Raw genomic sequence first — 15,437 nt, 5'->3', positions numbered from 1 at the left:
GCAATAACGATCAGATGTCTACACTTTGTATTTATTAACCTCTTTTATATAGCATGAGGATCGGGTGGAAACGTGGCCCAAAAAATGGCATACAAGACCTTGTCAACTTCTTGGATATATCATTATATCTTCACTTTGATATATGAAAAAGATAAAATTGTAACCCTGATTAATAAATGATTACAATGAGATAAATTTTGACAATAATTTAAAGGTGTGTTATAGGTGCATAATTGTTTATATTTGTATTGCATACTTAGACTTATTATAGGTGAAAGTCACATTGTGACAATTACTTATTCTAATCATTGTTTATTAATGAGAGTGGTCCGGCAGACTAGGATACTTATGTGTATTCTCACTTGATTTCATGGTTATTTGTTCTCCCTGATAAATAAAATATGTGTCAAATCTGCAAAGAACTAACCTAAACAAGCTAATTTGGACTCTATTAGAATGCAGTATCTGTTCATAAATAAAATATGTGTCAAATCTATGCAGTATCTGGGAAGGGTTTGATGTCACTGGATCACAAGGTCCTTGGCATTTTTAATTATTAGTGGATGCTAATAATATGCTTAATCCTTCTCCCAATAATATGCTTAATCCTAGCCCAGAACTGCATTGATAGCAACATTCACTTTTGGTAATTCCAAAGATGGCTCTCCCTCGATTCAAACTACTTTTGGAGATATCGGCGAGACCGTCTTGATCGCATAAGTCAAAACTTGCACTACAGACCAAAGTCAAAATCTTACTTTTCCCACGCTCTATTTAATGCTCACCAAGTGTAACCATTCTTTCACTAGACTAGGAACATAAACCATCAACGATGGCCGACACAGATTCCTCAAACGTCCATCGTGAATTCCCCACAATCGACCGATGTTCCTCCGACGGTCGTGATGACCACTCGGTGGTTGCTGACCTGGACGGAACGTTGTTGGTCGGACGCAGCTCGTTCCCGTATTTCGCGGTCGTGGCATTCGAAGCCGGCGGCATTTTCCGGCTGCTTTTCCTCCTCTTGGCCACTCCGCTCGCCGGAGTTCTTTACTACTTTATCTCGGAGTCCGCCGGCATTCGCGTGCTGATTTTCGCGACGTTTGCGGGGATGAGGGTGTCCAGTATCGAGTCGGCGGCGCGTGCCGTCCTGCCCAAATTCTATTCCGCCGACCTGCACCCGGAGACGTGGCGCGTGTTCTCGTCGTGTGGGAGGAGATGCGTGCTCACCGCGAATCCGAGAATCATGGTGGAGACATTCTTGAAGGAATATTTGGGGGCTGATGTGGTTATGGGGACAGAGATTTCGACGTGGAAAGGGAGAGCCACTGGGTTAGTGAAACATCCTGGAATCCTTGTCGGGGAAAACAAAGCTAACGCCATTCGTAGTGTATTTGGATCTTCATCCGCTCCTGATATTGGCCTTGGCGATCGCCACAGTGATTTTCCATTCATGAAACTCTGCAAGGTTCCAGGAATTTTGTTTAGTGCAATTTTATTACATTGTAGAATCTGTTAATATGAATTTTTTCAATCTGTTTAAGCATAAAGAGTAAACACAGCTATAATAATGTTGCAGGAAAGTTATTTGGTTCCACAGGAGCCGGAGGTGAAGCCGATGAGCGCTGAGAAGTTGCCAAGGCCGATAGTTTTTCACGACGGCCGGCTAGTTGAGAAGCCAAGTCCATTAATGGCGCTCTTGATCATTCTCTGGATCCCATTAGCCTTTCTTCTAGCGTGCTTGCGTATTGCCGCCGGGGCGCTCCTCCCGATGCCGGTGGTGTACTATGCATTCTGGGCACTCGGCGTCAGAGTCACCGTAAAAGGCACCCCGCCGCCGCCGGCTTCCAAGTCCACCGGCCAAACAGGAGTCCTCTTTGTATGCTCGCACCGAACACTTCTCGACCCGATTTTCCTCTCCGCCGCGCTCGGCCGCCCCATTCCAGCCGTCACATACTCGCTCTCACGCCTCTCGGAGTTCATATCCCCCATCAAAACCGTGCGCCTAAGCCGCGACCGCGTCACCGACGCCAACATGATCAAGAAGCTATTGCAAGAAGGAGACTTAGCCATATGCCCCGAAGGGACCACAAGCAGGGAGCCATTATTGCTAAGATTCTCCGCCCTGTTCGCGGAATTAACCGACGAGCTTGTCCCGGTGGCGATGTCTAACAGAATGAGCGTGTTTCACGGGACGACGGCGAGAGGATGGAAAGGAATGGACCCCTTCTACTTCTTCATGAACCCCAGCCCCGCCTACGAAGTCAACTTCTTGAACAAGCTGCCGCGTGAACTGACTTGCAGCGCCGGAAAATCCAGCCACGAAGTCGCGAATTACATACAGAGGATAATTGCGGCGACATTATCGTACGAGTGCACCGGCTTTACTAGGAAGGACAAGTACCGAGCTTTGGCCGGAAACGATGGGACCGTGAATAATAAACCCGGACTCGCTCCTAACAAAGTAATGGGCTGCTAACATCCATTCATGCCTTCCCTGCCATTTTTAGTTTCTCCAGTGATCTCCATTACGATCCACTATACACACAATACAAACGTGCACGTTGCTCTTTCAATTACGAATGTATTATGCCTTTCAAAAGGAGAAATGACACTTTTTCTTACAAAAATAAAAAAAATAAAAAGTCATTCGAGAAAATTAACTACAAGTAAGGCAATGATGAAGCCATGCTAAGACACTCGGTTGTCAAAATATGATATCATCATATGGGAAGTTCATAATAAATAAATCATAATTGATGTATACACAAGTAGGGTACCCAGTATGGAGAGCCCTGGTACCAAGAACGCGCTCAACTATCTCATCCAGTAGATGTGTCGGGTCCAGTATTCTGCCGGTTTGAGTATGATGCTCGACGGGGTGCAGCACTTGGAGGCGTCAAAGCGATATTAACTAAGGACTTTTTCCTATTCTATATTAGGCATCAATTGTGGTGATTTTGGTAGGTTAGTCAACATCCCTAAATTTATATTTGTTAAGTTTTCTTGCTTTTCTTTCAAAGGCTCATCATTCTTGTATAAATATCTATGTGGCCACATTATATTGTAAATTGTTGATGCTTTAATACAAGGACAATTACTCTGTCTCATTGCTTTTAGTATGTTATATTATTATTTTCTTTGTTTTACGATTGTGTTTGCTCGCCGTCTGACTAGTGACTACCTGTAAAACGAACAATAATAGTTGGTGATTTTCCGGTAAATCAAAGAATAAGCAAACTACGTAAACTAAGAGAAATATGAGTTGTCAAGAGTATATACTCATTATATAATACTCTTTTAGAAAATGCTAGTTGATTTAGAAGGCGGGTACCCATCTTGTTTGGTTGCGGTTAAGCTTTTAAGAATGGATATGAAGAAAATATTTCAATTTTCCTGTGACATGATGACATATTATATTTGATGAGTTAATTGGCAGTTGGTCAAAGTGCAAGCCTATGTTTTTCTGGTATGTCATTGACAGATGAGAACTTAGCATTTTGAGCTAACATTTAAGAGGCACTGTCTCAACTGAACTAAAGTCAAACCTCTTCATTTATGAGATGCTTCAATTATATCTGGAAACTGTTTACCTTAGTTGTTGTGATGAGATGCAAAGGGGTGTCAGTAGTGTTGAATCATGAAGAGTAAAGTGCTTTCTGGATGAAACTCTTCGGTCGAGCTACAAGGAAGAGATCAATCAGTTGGCTCAAATCAAGAGTGTCAATAAACAATTTTTACAATAAGTTAAACTTTGAACATTGTAGAAAATTAACTATCTAACCCGTTCGACGGGAGTTGCTTCATAAATACTTGCTTGCTATGACAATTTGAATTGTGCAACTAAATGTATTTACTGAGAAAATATCACGTATTTGACCCGATTTACTAAATCATTAAGTCACCCTAATTTATATCTTCCTAAATATTTTATTGAACTGGAGTGTTGAGACTCCTTAGACTGAGGAATTCAACATTTTGGGACAAGAAAAATCATCACGTGAATAGAATCACTTAACATGTTTTCGAAACTCCACCTAATGGGCTTCATCTATGTAAAGAATAAAAAAGTCAACTTGATATCTAAGGCCTAACTCTTATGGGGCTTTGGAATGAATTATACTAGCAATGCTGGCATTATTTTGGCCCAACCAAATTGGTGGAATTGGGCTCTATTAATTACTTTGTTCCTACTATTTCACACCCTATAAGTTTAGGTGTACCCCACTGTCCACCTACAGCATTAACTGATCGAGTCGTGGCACGTGGGGCATCCTACGATTCCTAGGCGTTGGACAAAGACTTTATGGCTCTATTATATATACTCCTTCCAAAATTCCAAAAAGCCAATTTCACAAACAAATTACAAATGAGACAGAAATGAAATCAATAAACTTACATATACTTTTTCTATTTATTTTTTTTCTCAACGGTGAAAAAAAATATTTTCATGTGCATATATTATTTTGGTACTTATTCACAATTCAACACAAATAAATAGATAAAAGAAACTAAATTTTTATTCATAATAAACAACAGGTTATTTTATAAGCATTGTAATTTTTCTTTATTTATTTACCATTCGTAAATTGATTGATTTTATTACAGTCATAGTACATTTGATTTACTGTTTTAATTAACAATTGGATTGATTACCACAGGTTTCAAGTTTGACTTATTATGAAAATTTTTTATTAACCATTTTTATTTGAACCAATTAATTATAAACAAATTGATTCAAAGCAATATTCAAAGGTATTGCTCGATTTAATTGTCTTCACGTATGTTAATGACTGTTGAGTCCTTATTAAATATGATATTTTAATTACCACATTTGAACCCAAAAAATCATGGTAAAGGATACGAAAACTTAAAACGTGTAAAATTGTTGAACAAAGAAGAAAGAATTTGCGTTCATAAGTTTACTTTGTCAAAGATTCAAAACTTCCCAAAAATTGTTTTTACGGAATAAAACTGTACATATATTTCTGTTATCAATCACCATTGATGTTGCCGAAAACGTAATCGCACGGCACAGGAAGGTTCTGGAGAGACTTTTGACTATGCAAATACCGAGCAACGCCACCCACAAAATCCACAAATCCAGTGGGCTGTGGGCGGTCCAGCAGAGAAAGGAAATATAAAAGCAACAGTGGATTTTTCAAACCAAAAAATTAATACTTATATGGAAAGAGGGAAGAGTTTGTTGAAGTCGAAGTTTTCAGCAGTTTGATTCTCTCTTCCTCAGTTATAAAAGGAGTAGCAGAGGCACAGCACTGAAACCTCGTTGATTCGTTTGTTGTTTTGTGTTTTCCATCATTTGAGAGCCAAAGATCTTTCTCTGATTCGCATTGTTGGATGGATTGTCGGCTGATTGTTTTGTTCTCACTCTGTTTGTTATCCGTCTTCCCTGATCTCTCCCTCCAATCCTCCAGATGGGTTGGAGCTGAAAAAACGTATCTCTCTCTCTCTCTCTCTATCGCTCTCTCTCAGGGTCCAGATCAATGGCTGATTTGTTCATTTTGTTTTTGCGTTTCTGAATTTTGGCAGGAGAGAGCCGGTGCTGAAAATGGTTACCGGAGCTTCGTCTGCTTTTATTGATCCGACCCGGGTCACCCAAATCTCTTGGCATCCCAGGTCTATTTCTCTTCCTTTCAAAATATATATGGAACATAACTGTATATATAGATGATGGGTATAGTGTATATTCATTGTCTATGTGTTATAAGCTTTATTTATATGTTTAAATGTTAATGTGTTGAATATGTGGATCTGTTTTTGATTGAATTCTACAGGGCTTTCTTATATAAAGGATTCTTGTCATACGAGGAGTGTGATCATCTCACCAATTTGGTTAGTCTATGTTTTTGTTGTTTTTTTTGGTAAAAATGCAATCTTTGGTGCATTTGTTTTATTCCTGGGTTCGTATAATGTGGGAATCAATACAGTTGCAATTTATCAGCAAATATGTCTGTTTGGTAAGAATGTGAAATGGAAAACATGTTACTTTTACTGTTACCAGTTGAGGAAAAAGATTCCTGAAACCGCCTTACTTTTTTCAGTGTTATTGGGTTAAAGGGAAAAGGAAAATGTTACCGATAGGAAATTCATTAGCTTGACTTGTTGAAATAGTAAATGGGTGGTTGAATTTGGATGGATAGGCTAGAGATAAGCTGGAGAAATCCATGGTGGCTGACAATGATTCGGGAAAGAGCATCGAGAGTGAAGTTCGGACAAGTTCTGGCACCTTTCTTAGAAAGGCTCAGGTTCGTGAAACTGGATTTATCTACGTTTTACAAGTAATTGGTCGTATTTTTCTTTGGTTGCGTAAATGCCTACCACACATATGTGCTGCCCATGGTATATTGTTTTGATCACACAAGTTCTTGAAGGTTTTATATGCTTTTTACCTCTTACAATTGTTTCAAATGTTGATAGTTTTTTATAATAGTGTGTGAATGAATTGAAACATAAGTGGATAAAATGTTGAAGGTTTGGAATTTCAACCATATGGTATCTTCTGGTTGGAACTTTAGCTGTTCTTGTGCATGAATTTACAAGTTGACATCTTGAAATAGTTATTATTTGTTCTGATATAAAATTTACTGAGCTGAACTGCTGCGTATTAAATCAGATCAAAATCTCAAAATGAGAAAAATAAAGTGTCCCTCTTTGTACAGGATGAAGTTATTGCTAATATTGAAGCCAGGATAGCTGCCTGGACTTTCTTACCTCCAGGTAACTTTCCAGATGCTATTATTGTTCCTTCTCCCATTTTAACAGTAAAAACAATCATCCTCACACTCTAGATTCTACCTGAACTTGATGTTTAGAGAATGGAGAATCTATCCAAATTCTGCGATATGAAAATGGACAAAAATACGAGCCACATTTTGATTATTTTCACGACAAGGTCAATCAAGAGCTAGGGGGTCATCGTGTGGCTACTGTTCTTATGTACTTATCATCTGTTGAGAAGGGTGGGGAAACAATATTCCCTAATTCCGAGGTATGTGCTACATTGCCATACCTTTTTTAATAGTTTAGTTGGCGATACAATACAAGTTAATAACACACAATCATCTTTTACTTGTTTAAAACCTGCAGAACAAAGACATTCAGCTAAAGGGTGAGGACTGGTCTGAGTGTGCTAAAAATGGCTATGCAGGTATACTTATCCGACTGAAATTGGTTACGTGATTGAATCTGACTCCGTGAACTTACGTGGAAAAGAGAAAAATGTTGTGGCATAGCGTTAAACAAAGCTCTTGGTCTAGGGCTAGATTTCTGTTATCTAACCTGTGTTGTGTCTTTTGCTTGCAGTGAAACCGTACAAGGGTGATGCATTGTTGTTTTTCAGTCTTCATCTCAACGCTACGACTGACCCCCTAAGCTTACATGGAAGCTGCCCTGTGCTTGAAGGCGAGAAGTGGTCTGCTACAAAATGGATTCACGTGCGGTCTTTTGATATACCAACCAGTGGATGCGCTGATAAGAACTCGAACTGCGCCCGCTGGGCTGCTGCTGGCGAATGCGAAAATAATCCTTCATATATGGTGGGCACTGACGAATCTCCGGGACGCTGTAGGAAAAGCTGTCAAGTATGCTCATCTTAGGGAACTCGACACTGGGGTTTCTGTTTCTTACTGGTTTACGAAGCGAAAATTTTCCCCAATGAGTCTGTGTCAGCTTGTATATCCTATAGAAACTTCGTTTTAGACATGATATACTTGAAAAAGGAATTTCTCTTGACAGTAAGCGAATTAACTTGCCTATTACAGTACATGTTACAGTCTTACAGAGTCATTTTTACATAGAAAATATGTTGGCAGGGTGGCGGTGATGCTGATATGATATGATTTACCGTTGAGGTTTTAACAGTTGTAAGAGACTGATACCTTAACCAAATAATTCACTCATTCTGTACCTGAAATACATTATTCTCTCCCGGTGTGTGTGAGAGAGAGTGGCATGCAATATTTTTCATGTCACGTCAAGCAGTTTTCTTGAGGCGAAGATGGAATCATGCAATTGTTGTTAATATGGGAGCCAAATTACATGCATTCCGTGCTGTCTTTGCCAGTTTTATACACCCCCTCTTCTTTAATTGTACTCTCAAGACTTGTGAGAAGTTGCATCACCATTGCATCAATCTCTTTGCTTTCTCTTTCTCTCTTTCTCTCTCTCTCTCTATTCTGTGTTTTGTTTCAGTTTGTTTTCTGTTTCTGATGAGATGATGGGTAGGCCACCTTGTTGTGACAAAGCAAATGTGAAGAGGGGGCCATGGACTCCCGAAGAAGATGCGAAGATTCTTGCCTATGTTGCCAGCCATGGGATTGGCAATTGGACTTTGGTTCCTCAAAAAGCAGGTACTACATTTTACTTATTCTCGTACTATACATTGTTGTTTTGCTGTTAAAGAATTTGTTCCGTGTTTTAATCTTTCTTGGATGAGTTTGTGAAGGACTGAACAGGTGTGGGAAAAGCTGCAGGCTGAGATGGACGAATTATCTGCGCCCTGATCTCAAGCACGACAACTTTACACCCGAGGAAGAAGCGTGCATTCTTGAGCTTCACAAAACGATAGGAAGCAGGTAAAGGTTCTATAGTCTAGGCTATAAATTCTGGGAAAAATTGACAGTTGTTATCGAATCAATTGTCCGATGTTTGTTTTTCTCCTTAGGTGGTCTCTAATAGCGAAGCATCTACCTGGGAGAACAGATAATGATGTGAAAAACTACTGGAACACGAAGTTGAAGAAGAAGCTCAAGAACATGGGAATTGATCCCTTAACTCATAAGCCTTTTGCTCAGGTATTTGCCGAGTTTGGGAAGCTGAGTGGCCTCCCTAGTCCTAGTAACCAAAATGCCTTGCTCAAGAACACCATAAAAAACGAGGCAGTTTTTGAACCAGAACCGCGTTCTTTTCCCACAAACGTCCAAAACTCCAGATTCGTTAGCCCAGAAATGAACAAACACCTCCAGATCCAGAACAGCCCTTTGGTTCATAATTTCCCCCGAGAACCCATTCAACCACCACACAGTTCACCCGACACTAGTTTCCCCCATTTCGCCTCATCCCCGTATTGTTCTTCTTCATACGAACAACCTCTGAGTCAATTCCTAACTTCTTCTTCCTCGACCCCTTGGAACGAGTTTATCCTTCAAGATCCTGACACGGAACTGCCAAGACAGGACAGCAAATTCCCGGGAACATTTTCCTTGGATGATCCAATGACACCATCGGTCCAAGGTGAGGCGGGGCCTATTTGTGGCTTCACAAATGAAGGCGTGAACAACCTGGATGAAGACATTACTGAAGGCACTCGTGGAGAAGCTAGCTCATCCATGGCAGAGGATTCATTCGTCGAGAACATCTTGGCTCGTGACAGGCAAATGCAGTTAGAATATCCTCAACTTCTCGATGGCTACTTCGACTAATGATATTATTATCTTTGCTAGGACTGTAATAAAGAAAATTCTCCTGATTTATCTGACATGTAAAGATGAAAAACAAGGAAAAGAATACACACAAATGCATCTTTGATTCTTTGAAGACTTAAAGATCATTTTTAACTATATTTTCTGACTTCTTGATTTATTCTATACTGTTTTGTGGTTGAGAACGACAAGTTGGTCAAGAAAAGATCAACCATGGCCTCTTCTCCACATATTATTGTGACTAATAAAAAACAAAAAACATGCAAACGCCAAATGAACATTGGCCCCAACATCCCAATCACCCATTTATGTCTATTTATTTGGTTGCTTGTTTTCTAGGGCAAACAAAGAACTTGTGGGGAGGAATGGATGTTGCAAGATTGTCATTAGAAGAATGAAACATCAAACATTAATTTCTTGATGGTGGATTTGAAAGAGACCTGCTCTTAGTTGGTAGAATGTCGCAACTCTGAGAAAGCTATCATGTTTACGTGTCCAAACTTTCTTGCTGATTTTGATACTAAACATTAAAAGTGGTAATTTTGATGATTACAATTCTAACTCGTATATAACTACATATAACATATTTTGTAGGACTACAATCTTCTTAGAAGTAACTGATATGACACGTAGTTAATTTGAGACCTGCCTATTTGAGTTGGAGTGGTATTTTGATGGAGAAAAATGCATGTCAAACCATACAATTGTCTCATATTACTAGCTCCCGGCCCATAATAGGTAATATGATCGTGAGATAGATCTAGTTGGACAACAACTTCAACTGGCCGTGAAATGTTTGTTTATTTATTTTCAATTCATTTGACGATTATTAGGTTTTCACTTTTTAATGGGAAACCCATGAGTAAATACTACATTTCCTTATCACACAATTAATGATGGATCTTTAGTTGTCATCTATTCTTTCTTATCCTTGAGTATTTTTTTTTGTTTTTTTTTTTTAAAGTTTATAATAAATTATAAATGAGTATGATGGGTGAGGACGATGGATCTTGTGATGGTTATTGGTTGGCGTAACATGCTCATCTTCGATTGAGTAGCTGGTCTTGGCGTGATCAATTTAAATTTTTAGAACACGATTTTTTATTTATGTGAGTAACAATTCGAGTAATTTATTATCAACGACATTTATTATCATGTTTGGAATTCAATCAACTAGCATATACAATTTTGATATGAAACTAATTAGTAATTAGTTGTGTTGCCCTTGTTATAAAACCAACATAGAGTTTATCTTCCAACTTTGTGTTTGCTCAATGGCCCTATTACTAACATAGTTATCAACTCAAGAAAATAAGCACAGACATACAAGATCTGAGAGCCCAATACTATATTCTCTATAACAATTTCCTTCCAGCTAGAAGAAGAAAAAGAAGAAGAAGCAGTCAAAAGACCAGACAGCACCATAAAACGTAAGACAAGGTCCTCAAAGATGCTGTTCAACCACCTTTGACCCATTTGGCTGGCTCTCAACCAGCCATTCTCAATTTCTCATCTACATACCTTGAGAAAACCGTCGCTTGTCGTTTTCCTTCTGTCCACTGGATTTTCTCCCTGGTTAAGGCGATCATTACCACGAAGATTTCTGCAAAACCCACGCTCAGCGATGGTCAATGTTCTGATTAACCAAGCTTCAAAGATATGAGGATGATGAAGAAGAAAATGCGTGTCTCCCTTTGATGAAACAGGCAAGAATATTTGAAGCTTTGAAAGTACAACGAAAGTACCCTTTTTGGCATGGAAGGTTTCTTCCTCAATTATGGATAAAAGAAAGGATAACTCGAGAAGCTGGTTCGAGTGGTGGTTCAAGTGCCGGCACAAGAAACCTCATCTCTCTGGTTTAACTGATTCTTCAGGTCTAATAATAATAATAACAATCCCTCCACTTTTCTTCGGGTATATATATATGTGTGTGTTTGTGTTTGATTTTCTTTTCTGGTTTGATAGATGAAAGTGATGATGGCATGGGCGCAGTTTGTGTTCGGTCGTTGGAGATGGAGCCCTGCTTTCCCGACAATGAATTAAGGTGAGCAATATAATGAATCTAAATTTTTGTCTGTATGGGTGGAGATATTATTTGATCTTTGTTTTGCAGACTGTTTGTGGGAACGTGGAACGTCGCCGGAAAGCCTCCGGTGGGGAGCTTGGCCGTTGATTTGGATGAGTGGCTGAATCTTAAAGAAGCAGCTGACATTTATGTTCTTGGGTAAGTATGGTTATAACTTTCAAGTTCACTGTCAAATTTGTTTCAGTTCAACCCAACCCAAATTGGTCATTGATTTGTAAGCATGAGGTTATATTTTGGACTCTGGACTATTATGTCAAGAGCATAGAGTCCGGGGCAGCACACAACGTCCTGCGGCATCCCGGGCCCTTCATACCCTGCGGACTAGCCTACTCTCATACGTACCAAACTGATTTTGCCTTGCTATAGGCTCATTAGGGAAGCGGCAATAGCTCCCGACCAGTTGTGCTGTTCGAATAGCATCTATACCCTTCATAATCAAGTCCTAGACCAGCTACATGCTCCCCAAACTTAATCAAGTTGGCATGCCTAACTCGGCTAGACCTTAACATCTAACTGTTAAGGCAGAACGTCCCTTATGGCTATTGTCACACCCTTCACCCATAAGCAAGTTAACCAGTTGGCCCATTTATTCATTGGGTCTAAAATGGTCACCGAAAACAATCTTTGACAATTAGCTTTCTTAGTTTGAGACAGATTAGGTTGATTTATCTTTTTTTTTTTTTTTTTTTTTTGGTATATCTGCGACTTAACATTATCATACAGATTTCAAGAAATTGTGCCATTGAACGCAAAAACAGTGATAGGAGCAGAAGATCCAACAGAAGCCACAAAATGGAACCTGCTGATAGGGAAGATTTTGAACGACAAATATGGGTGTCCCTGGTTAACTCCCGTCGTTAAACCAATCTCCAGCGACGACGATTACGAGTACAATGAGGCTCCAGATCATCACTCCGGCAGGTACAAATTAATGGCTAGCAAGAAGATGGTGGGCGTGTTCATCAGCGTGTGGATGAGAAAGGAATTGTTGAGGAGATATAGAATATCAGGCGTGAAGGTTTCATCAGTGGCGTGTGGACTCATGGGATATTTGGGCAACAAGGGATCAGTTTCTGTGAGCATGACTATAGAAGGAACCAGTTTTTGCTTTGTGGCGGCACATTTGGCCTCCGGCGAGAAGAAGGGCGATGAAGAGAAACGAAACTACCAAGTCTCCGAGATTTTCCGGCGGACGTTATTCCCCCGGAGCCCCGAAGACGGCGACAATCCTCATCCCCACAATATCCTGGGACACGAGTAAGTTATTGCAGAAACTAACTCAGAAAGCATGCATATCCCAATTCAAAGTTTAATTTGTGGTATGTTCATAGTTGAAAAAATCACTAGGTGGGAGGCGCCTATAATCACAGTTTAGGCGGTGGTGTATTTTATATTTTATATTTTTAAAATTTGTCTAAAGTTTTTTAATTTTTAAGACGAAATAATTATAAATTAGTTAATATTAAAATATTAAATATTAATCTAAAAACATTAGAATTTAAATAATTTAGGGTTATTTAAATAACCGATTTAAAAAAAAAAAGAAAATCATAGCTAATTGGCCAATCGATACCTAGGAGGCCTAGGCAGTCTAGTCGGTTGGCTAGCTGGCCACCTGCCTAGACCACCAATTGTAATGATAGGCGGCTGGCCAGTGCCTAGTGCGTAAGCGTCGATTCTTGACCGGGCGGGATTTTTACAACACGGGGTATGGTTGAAACTTCAATTCCATATGGGATGACAGGATGTGTTTTGTTGTAGAGCAGCCGGATATTCTGGTTTGGTGATCTCAACTACAGATTATACCTGGAAGACAATTTAGCTCGACAGTTGATAGTGAAGCACGACTGGAACTCACTGCACAAGTTCGATCAGCTCCGGCGAGGGCAGGAAGACGGCGGCGTGTTTGAAGGTTGGCGAGAGGGAAACATAGAATTCGCGCCCACATACAAGTACTCTTCTTCTAACGGAAATATATATTCAGGCGGCATTCCAAATGCAGTTGGAGAGAAGCCAAGAACCCCGGCCTGGTAACCACAAATTTACAAATTCAACTCTTAGGCAATAGCAATTTATTCACCTTCTATTTGAGCTGATCATTTATGGACAACCTAACTACACTGATTTACCGGCTGTCTAGGATCACAAGTGCACAATAGACCAATGAGTCCGTCAGCTATAAACAATTTAAGCTGATTTACCTATTGACTGACTACGTTTACAAATACATATCTCTAATAGTGGCTACAAATTTTTCTTGTTACTTACAAAAATAGAAGACATGAACTTGGTATGATTATGGCTACAGGTGTGACAGGATTCTATGGTATGGCAAGGGAATTCATCAGCTATCCTATTTCCGAAGCGAAAGCAAATTCTCAGATCATCGTCCTGTCTCTGCTCTTTTCTCCACGCAGGTTGAAGCTCTAAACAACGCTAAAATCCCAGGCAGAACTAGTGTAAGCAAGCATCCTATGATTCATTCATATCAGGGTCGGTTTTTAGATTTTTGTGGTCCCATTCTTATAAATAAATGAGGCCCTATCAAAGGTATAAGAACCATCTTTAAAACCAATACTTAAAATATATGATTTTTACTTCAAGTTATCTCTGCAGATTCAGGGCTTGAGACAGTGCCATTGGGGAAACAGAATGGTTGTGCCATGCTCAATTAATTAGGTCCTAATTATTAGGAGAGATAAGTGATTTGGGACAAAACTGATATATTTTAGGATTAATTGTAGATTTTTTAAAATATTTATAGCTTGGTCAAAAATAAATATTGGACCCTCTAAAAATTGAGGTCCTGTGCGATTGCTCATCTTGCACACCCTAAAATCCGGCCATGATTCGTATGATCCAATATATCTCTCTTGTTGTCTGACTTGATTAAGTTCTTGGCAGGCACTGGAGAGGGCCGTGGAAGAGGTTACTCCTACATTGTTATCGTTGATTGTAAAGGATATAGAGACATCACCAACACATAAGCAAACTTGTAGCTAGGCTAGATCACAGATAAATTTAGAAGCTGATGAGAGTGGGATTTATGTTTTCTATGTAGTCTACAAAGTTAAAAGTGTAATTGGCTTTATTTTCAAAAAAAAAAAAGTGTAATTGGCTTGTAAATTTTGCAACACCAACTAGTGCAGTGAGTAGGACTAAAGTGGAAATAGCTACAACATCGATTGACACCCGTGTCTTTTACATCTAGGATCATCATGTATTCATACGTGAATTTATTGATATATTTGTACCAAAGATTATTTTAACTTACAATACATTACAATACATTAACAAAGAAGTTATATAAAGCCTATATTATCACATAAACCCTGGTCTACGGTATAAGCATGGACGTTCTTACGTTCTTCTTAGGAATGGAACGCCATAATATTGAACTGTACTAGGCCCTGTTAAGTTGGACCTCCAGCTTGTTTGTTTATTGGGCCTGGTATACTAACCCAAGGAATGCCTTAACTTCTGGATTTTTTCTGCATTAAGTAAACAGAAAATGGCCAATTGTGTACTGTGTAGATATAGCAGCAGAAAAGACATGAAAAATAAAATTTCTGAACCGTACAGTGATACAGAATCCGAACAAGACAAAAGAATAGAAGCATTTGAAGATCCGAAATGACAACCAAAGAGACAGACACCCACCTTGTATGTGCCATCACCTCAAACAGTGTCCTAGTCAAATCCTATGCACAGGCTGTGACAAAAAAAGAATAACGACAATATGCCATCTCTGATTAACACACATACAAGTGCTAATCACCTCAGCATGGTAATTATGCCCCTCACTAATGACAATCTAACTTTGTCTTAGTTCATCAACTGGCTTCAATAATTCAAATAATTATGGGTTTGGATGTCCAAAACCGGGTTATCCTGTCCACAAAATGTGACCC

General features: G+C 39.3%; 4 protein-coding genes across 5 annotated transcripts; all 4 read left to right on the top strand.

Moving 5' to 3' along the window:
- Positions 1-810: 810 nt before the first annotated feature.
- On the top strand, positions 811-2,798 carry LOC116011697 (glycerol-3-phosphate acyltransferase RAM2-like). Its single transcript, XM_031251099.1, has 2 exons — positions 811-1,468; positions 1,580-2,798. Exons 1-2 carry the CDS (start codon positions 833-835, stop codon positions 2,477-2,479), a joined length of 1,536 nt encoding a protein of 511 aa, XP_031106959.1. The 5' UTR covers positions 811-832; the 3' UTR covers positions 2,480-2,798.
- A 2,231-nt stretch (positions 2,799-5,029) lies between these two features.
- LOC116013289 (probable prolyl 4-hydroxylase 7) lies at positions 5,030-7,783 on the top strand. Its single transcript, XM_031252960.1, has 8 exons — positions 5,030-5,456; positions 5,551-5,637; positions 5,796-5,853; positions 6,162-6,266; positions 6,681-6,738; positions 6,834-7,009; positions 7,108-7,168; positions 7,324-7,783. The coding sequence occupies exons 1-8, from the start codon at positions 5,359-5,361 to the stop codon at positions 7,614-7,616; spliced, it is 936 nt and encodes a 311-aa protein (XP_031108820.1). The 5' UTR covers positions 5,030-5,358; the 3' UTR covers positions 7,617-7,783.
- Positions 7,784-8,144: 361 nt separating this feature from the next.
- LOC116013288 (transcription factor MYB35) lies at positions 8,145-9,578 on the top strand. The gene is made up of 3 exons (XM_031252959.1): positions 8,145-8,369; positions 8,465-8,594; positions 8,684-9,578. The coding sequence occupies exons 1-3, from the start codon at positions 8,234-8,236 to the stop codon at positions 9,438-9,440; spliced, it is 1,023 nt and encodes a 340-aa protein (XP_031108819.1). The 5' UTR covers positions 8,145-8,233; the 3' UTR covers positions 9,441-9,578.
- Positions 9,579-10,670: 1,092 nt separating this feature from the next.
- LOC116014248 (type IV inositol polyphosphate 5-phosphatase 7-like) lies at positions 10,671-14,799 on the top strand. Of its 2 annotated transcripts, none has more exons than XM_031254267.1 (7): positions 10,671-11,314; positions 11,406-11,484; positions 11,554-11,664; positions 12,250-12,783; positions 13,293-13,556; positions 13,835-13,985; positions 14,143-14,324. In XM_031254267.1, the coding sequence occupies exons 1-7, from the start codon at positions 11,218-11,220 to the stop codon at positions 14,203-14,205; spliced, it is 1,299 nt and encodes a 432-aa protein (XP_031110127.1). In that variant the 5' UTR covers positions 10,671-11,217; the 3' UTR covers positions 14,206-14,324. The 2 variants fall into 2 exon arrangements, with proteins under 2 accessions (XP_031110127.1, XP_031110126.1); XM_031254266.1 differs by lacking the exon at positions 14,143-14,324 and adding an exon at positions 14,431-14,799 and having other exon boundaries at positions 10,673-11,314.
- Positions 14,800-15,437: the final 638 nt, after the last annotated feature.

Source organism: Ipomoea triloba, chromosome 3 (assembly GCF_003576645.1).
Source record: "Ipomoea triloba cultivar NCNSP0323 chromosome 3, ASM357664v1".
NCBI lineage: Eukaryota > Viridiplantae > Streptophyta > Magnoliopsida > Solanales > Convolvulaceae > Ipomoea > Ipomoea triloba.
Note: the sequence above shows the minus strand (reverse complement) of the source record. Positions and strands in the feature narration are given on the sequence as shown.

Coding starts and splice junctions, on each gene's coding strand:
- LOC116013288 (XM_031252959.1), top strand. CDS start 8,234: ATGATGGGTAGGCCACCTTGTTGTGACAAAGCAAATGTGAAGAGGGGG. Junction 8,370..8,464: donor TTTGGTTCCTCAAAAAGCAG/GTACTACATTTT, acceptor GAGTTTGTGAAG/GACTGAACAGGTGTGGGAAA. Junction 8,595..8,683: donor CACAAAACGATAGGAAGCAG/GTAAAGGTTCTA, acceptor TTTTCTCCTTAG/GTGGTCTCTAATAGCGAAGC.
- LOC116011697 (XM_031251099.1), top strand. CDS start 833: ATGGCCGACACAGATTCCTCAAACGTCCATCGTGAATTCCCCACAATC. Junction 1,469..1,579: donor CATTCATGAAACTCTGCAAG/GTTCCAGGAATT, acceptor ATAATGTTGCAG/GAAAGTTATTTGGTTCCACA.
- LOC116014248 (XM_031254266.1), top strand. CDS start 11,218: ATGGATAAAAGAAAGGATAACTCGAGAAGCTGGTTCGAGTGGTGGTTC. Junction 11,315..11,405: donor TGGTTTAACTGATTCTTCAG/GTCTAATAATAA, acceptor CTGGTTTGATAG/ATGAAAGTGATGATGGCATG. Junction 12,784..13,292: donor CACAATATCCTGGGACACGA/GTAAGTTATTGC, acceptor GTTGTAGAGCAG/CCGGATATTCTGGTTTGGTG.
- LOC116013289 (XM_031252960.1), top strand. CDS start 5,359: ATGGATTGTCGGCTGATTGTTTTGTTCTCACTCTGTTTGTTATCCGTC. Junction 5,638..5,795: donor CAAATCTCTTGGCATCCCAG/GTCTATTTCTCT, acceptor TGAATTCTACAG/GGCTTTCTTATATAAAGGAT. Junction 6,739..6,833: donor CTGGACTTTCTTACCTCCAG/GTAACTTTCCAG, acceptor CTTGATGTTTAG/AGAATGGAGAATCTATCCAA.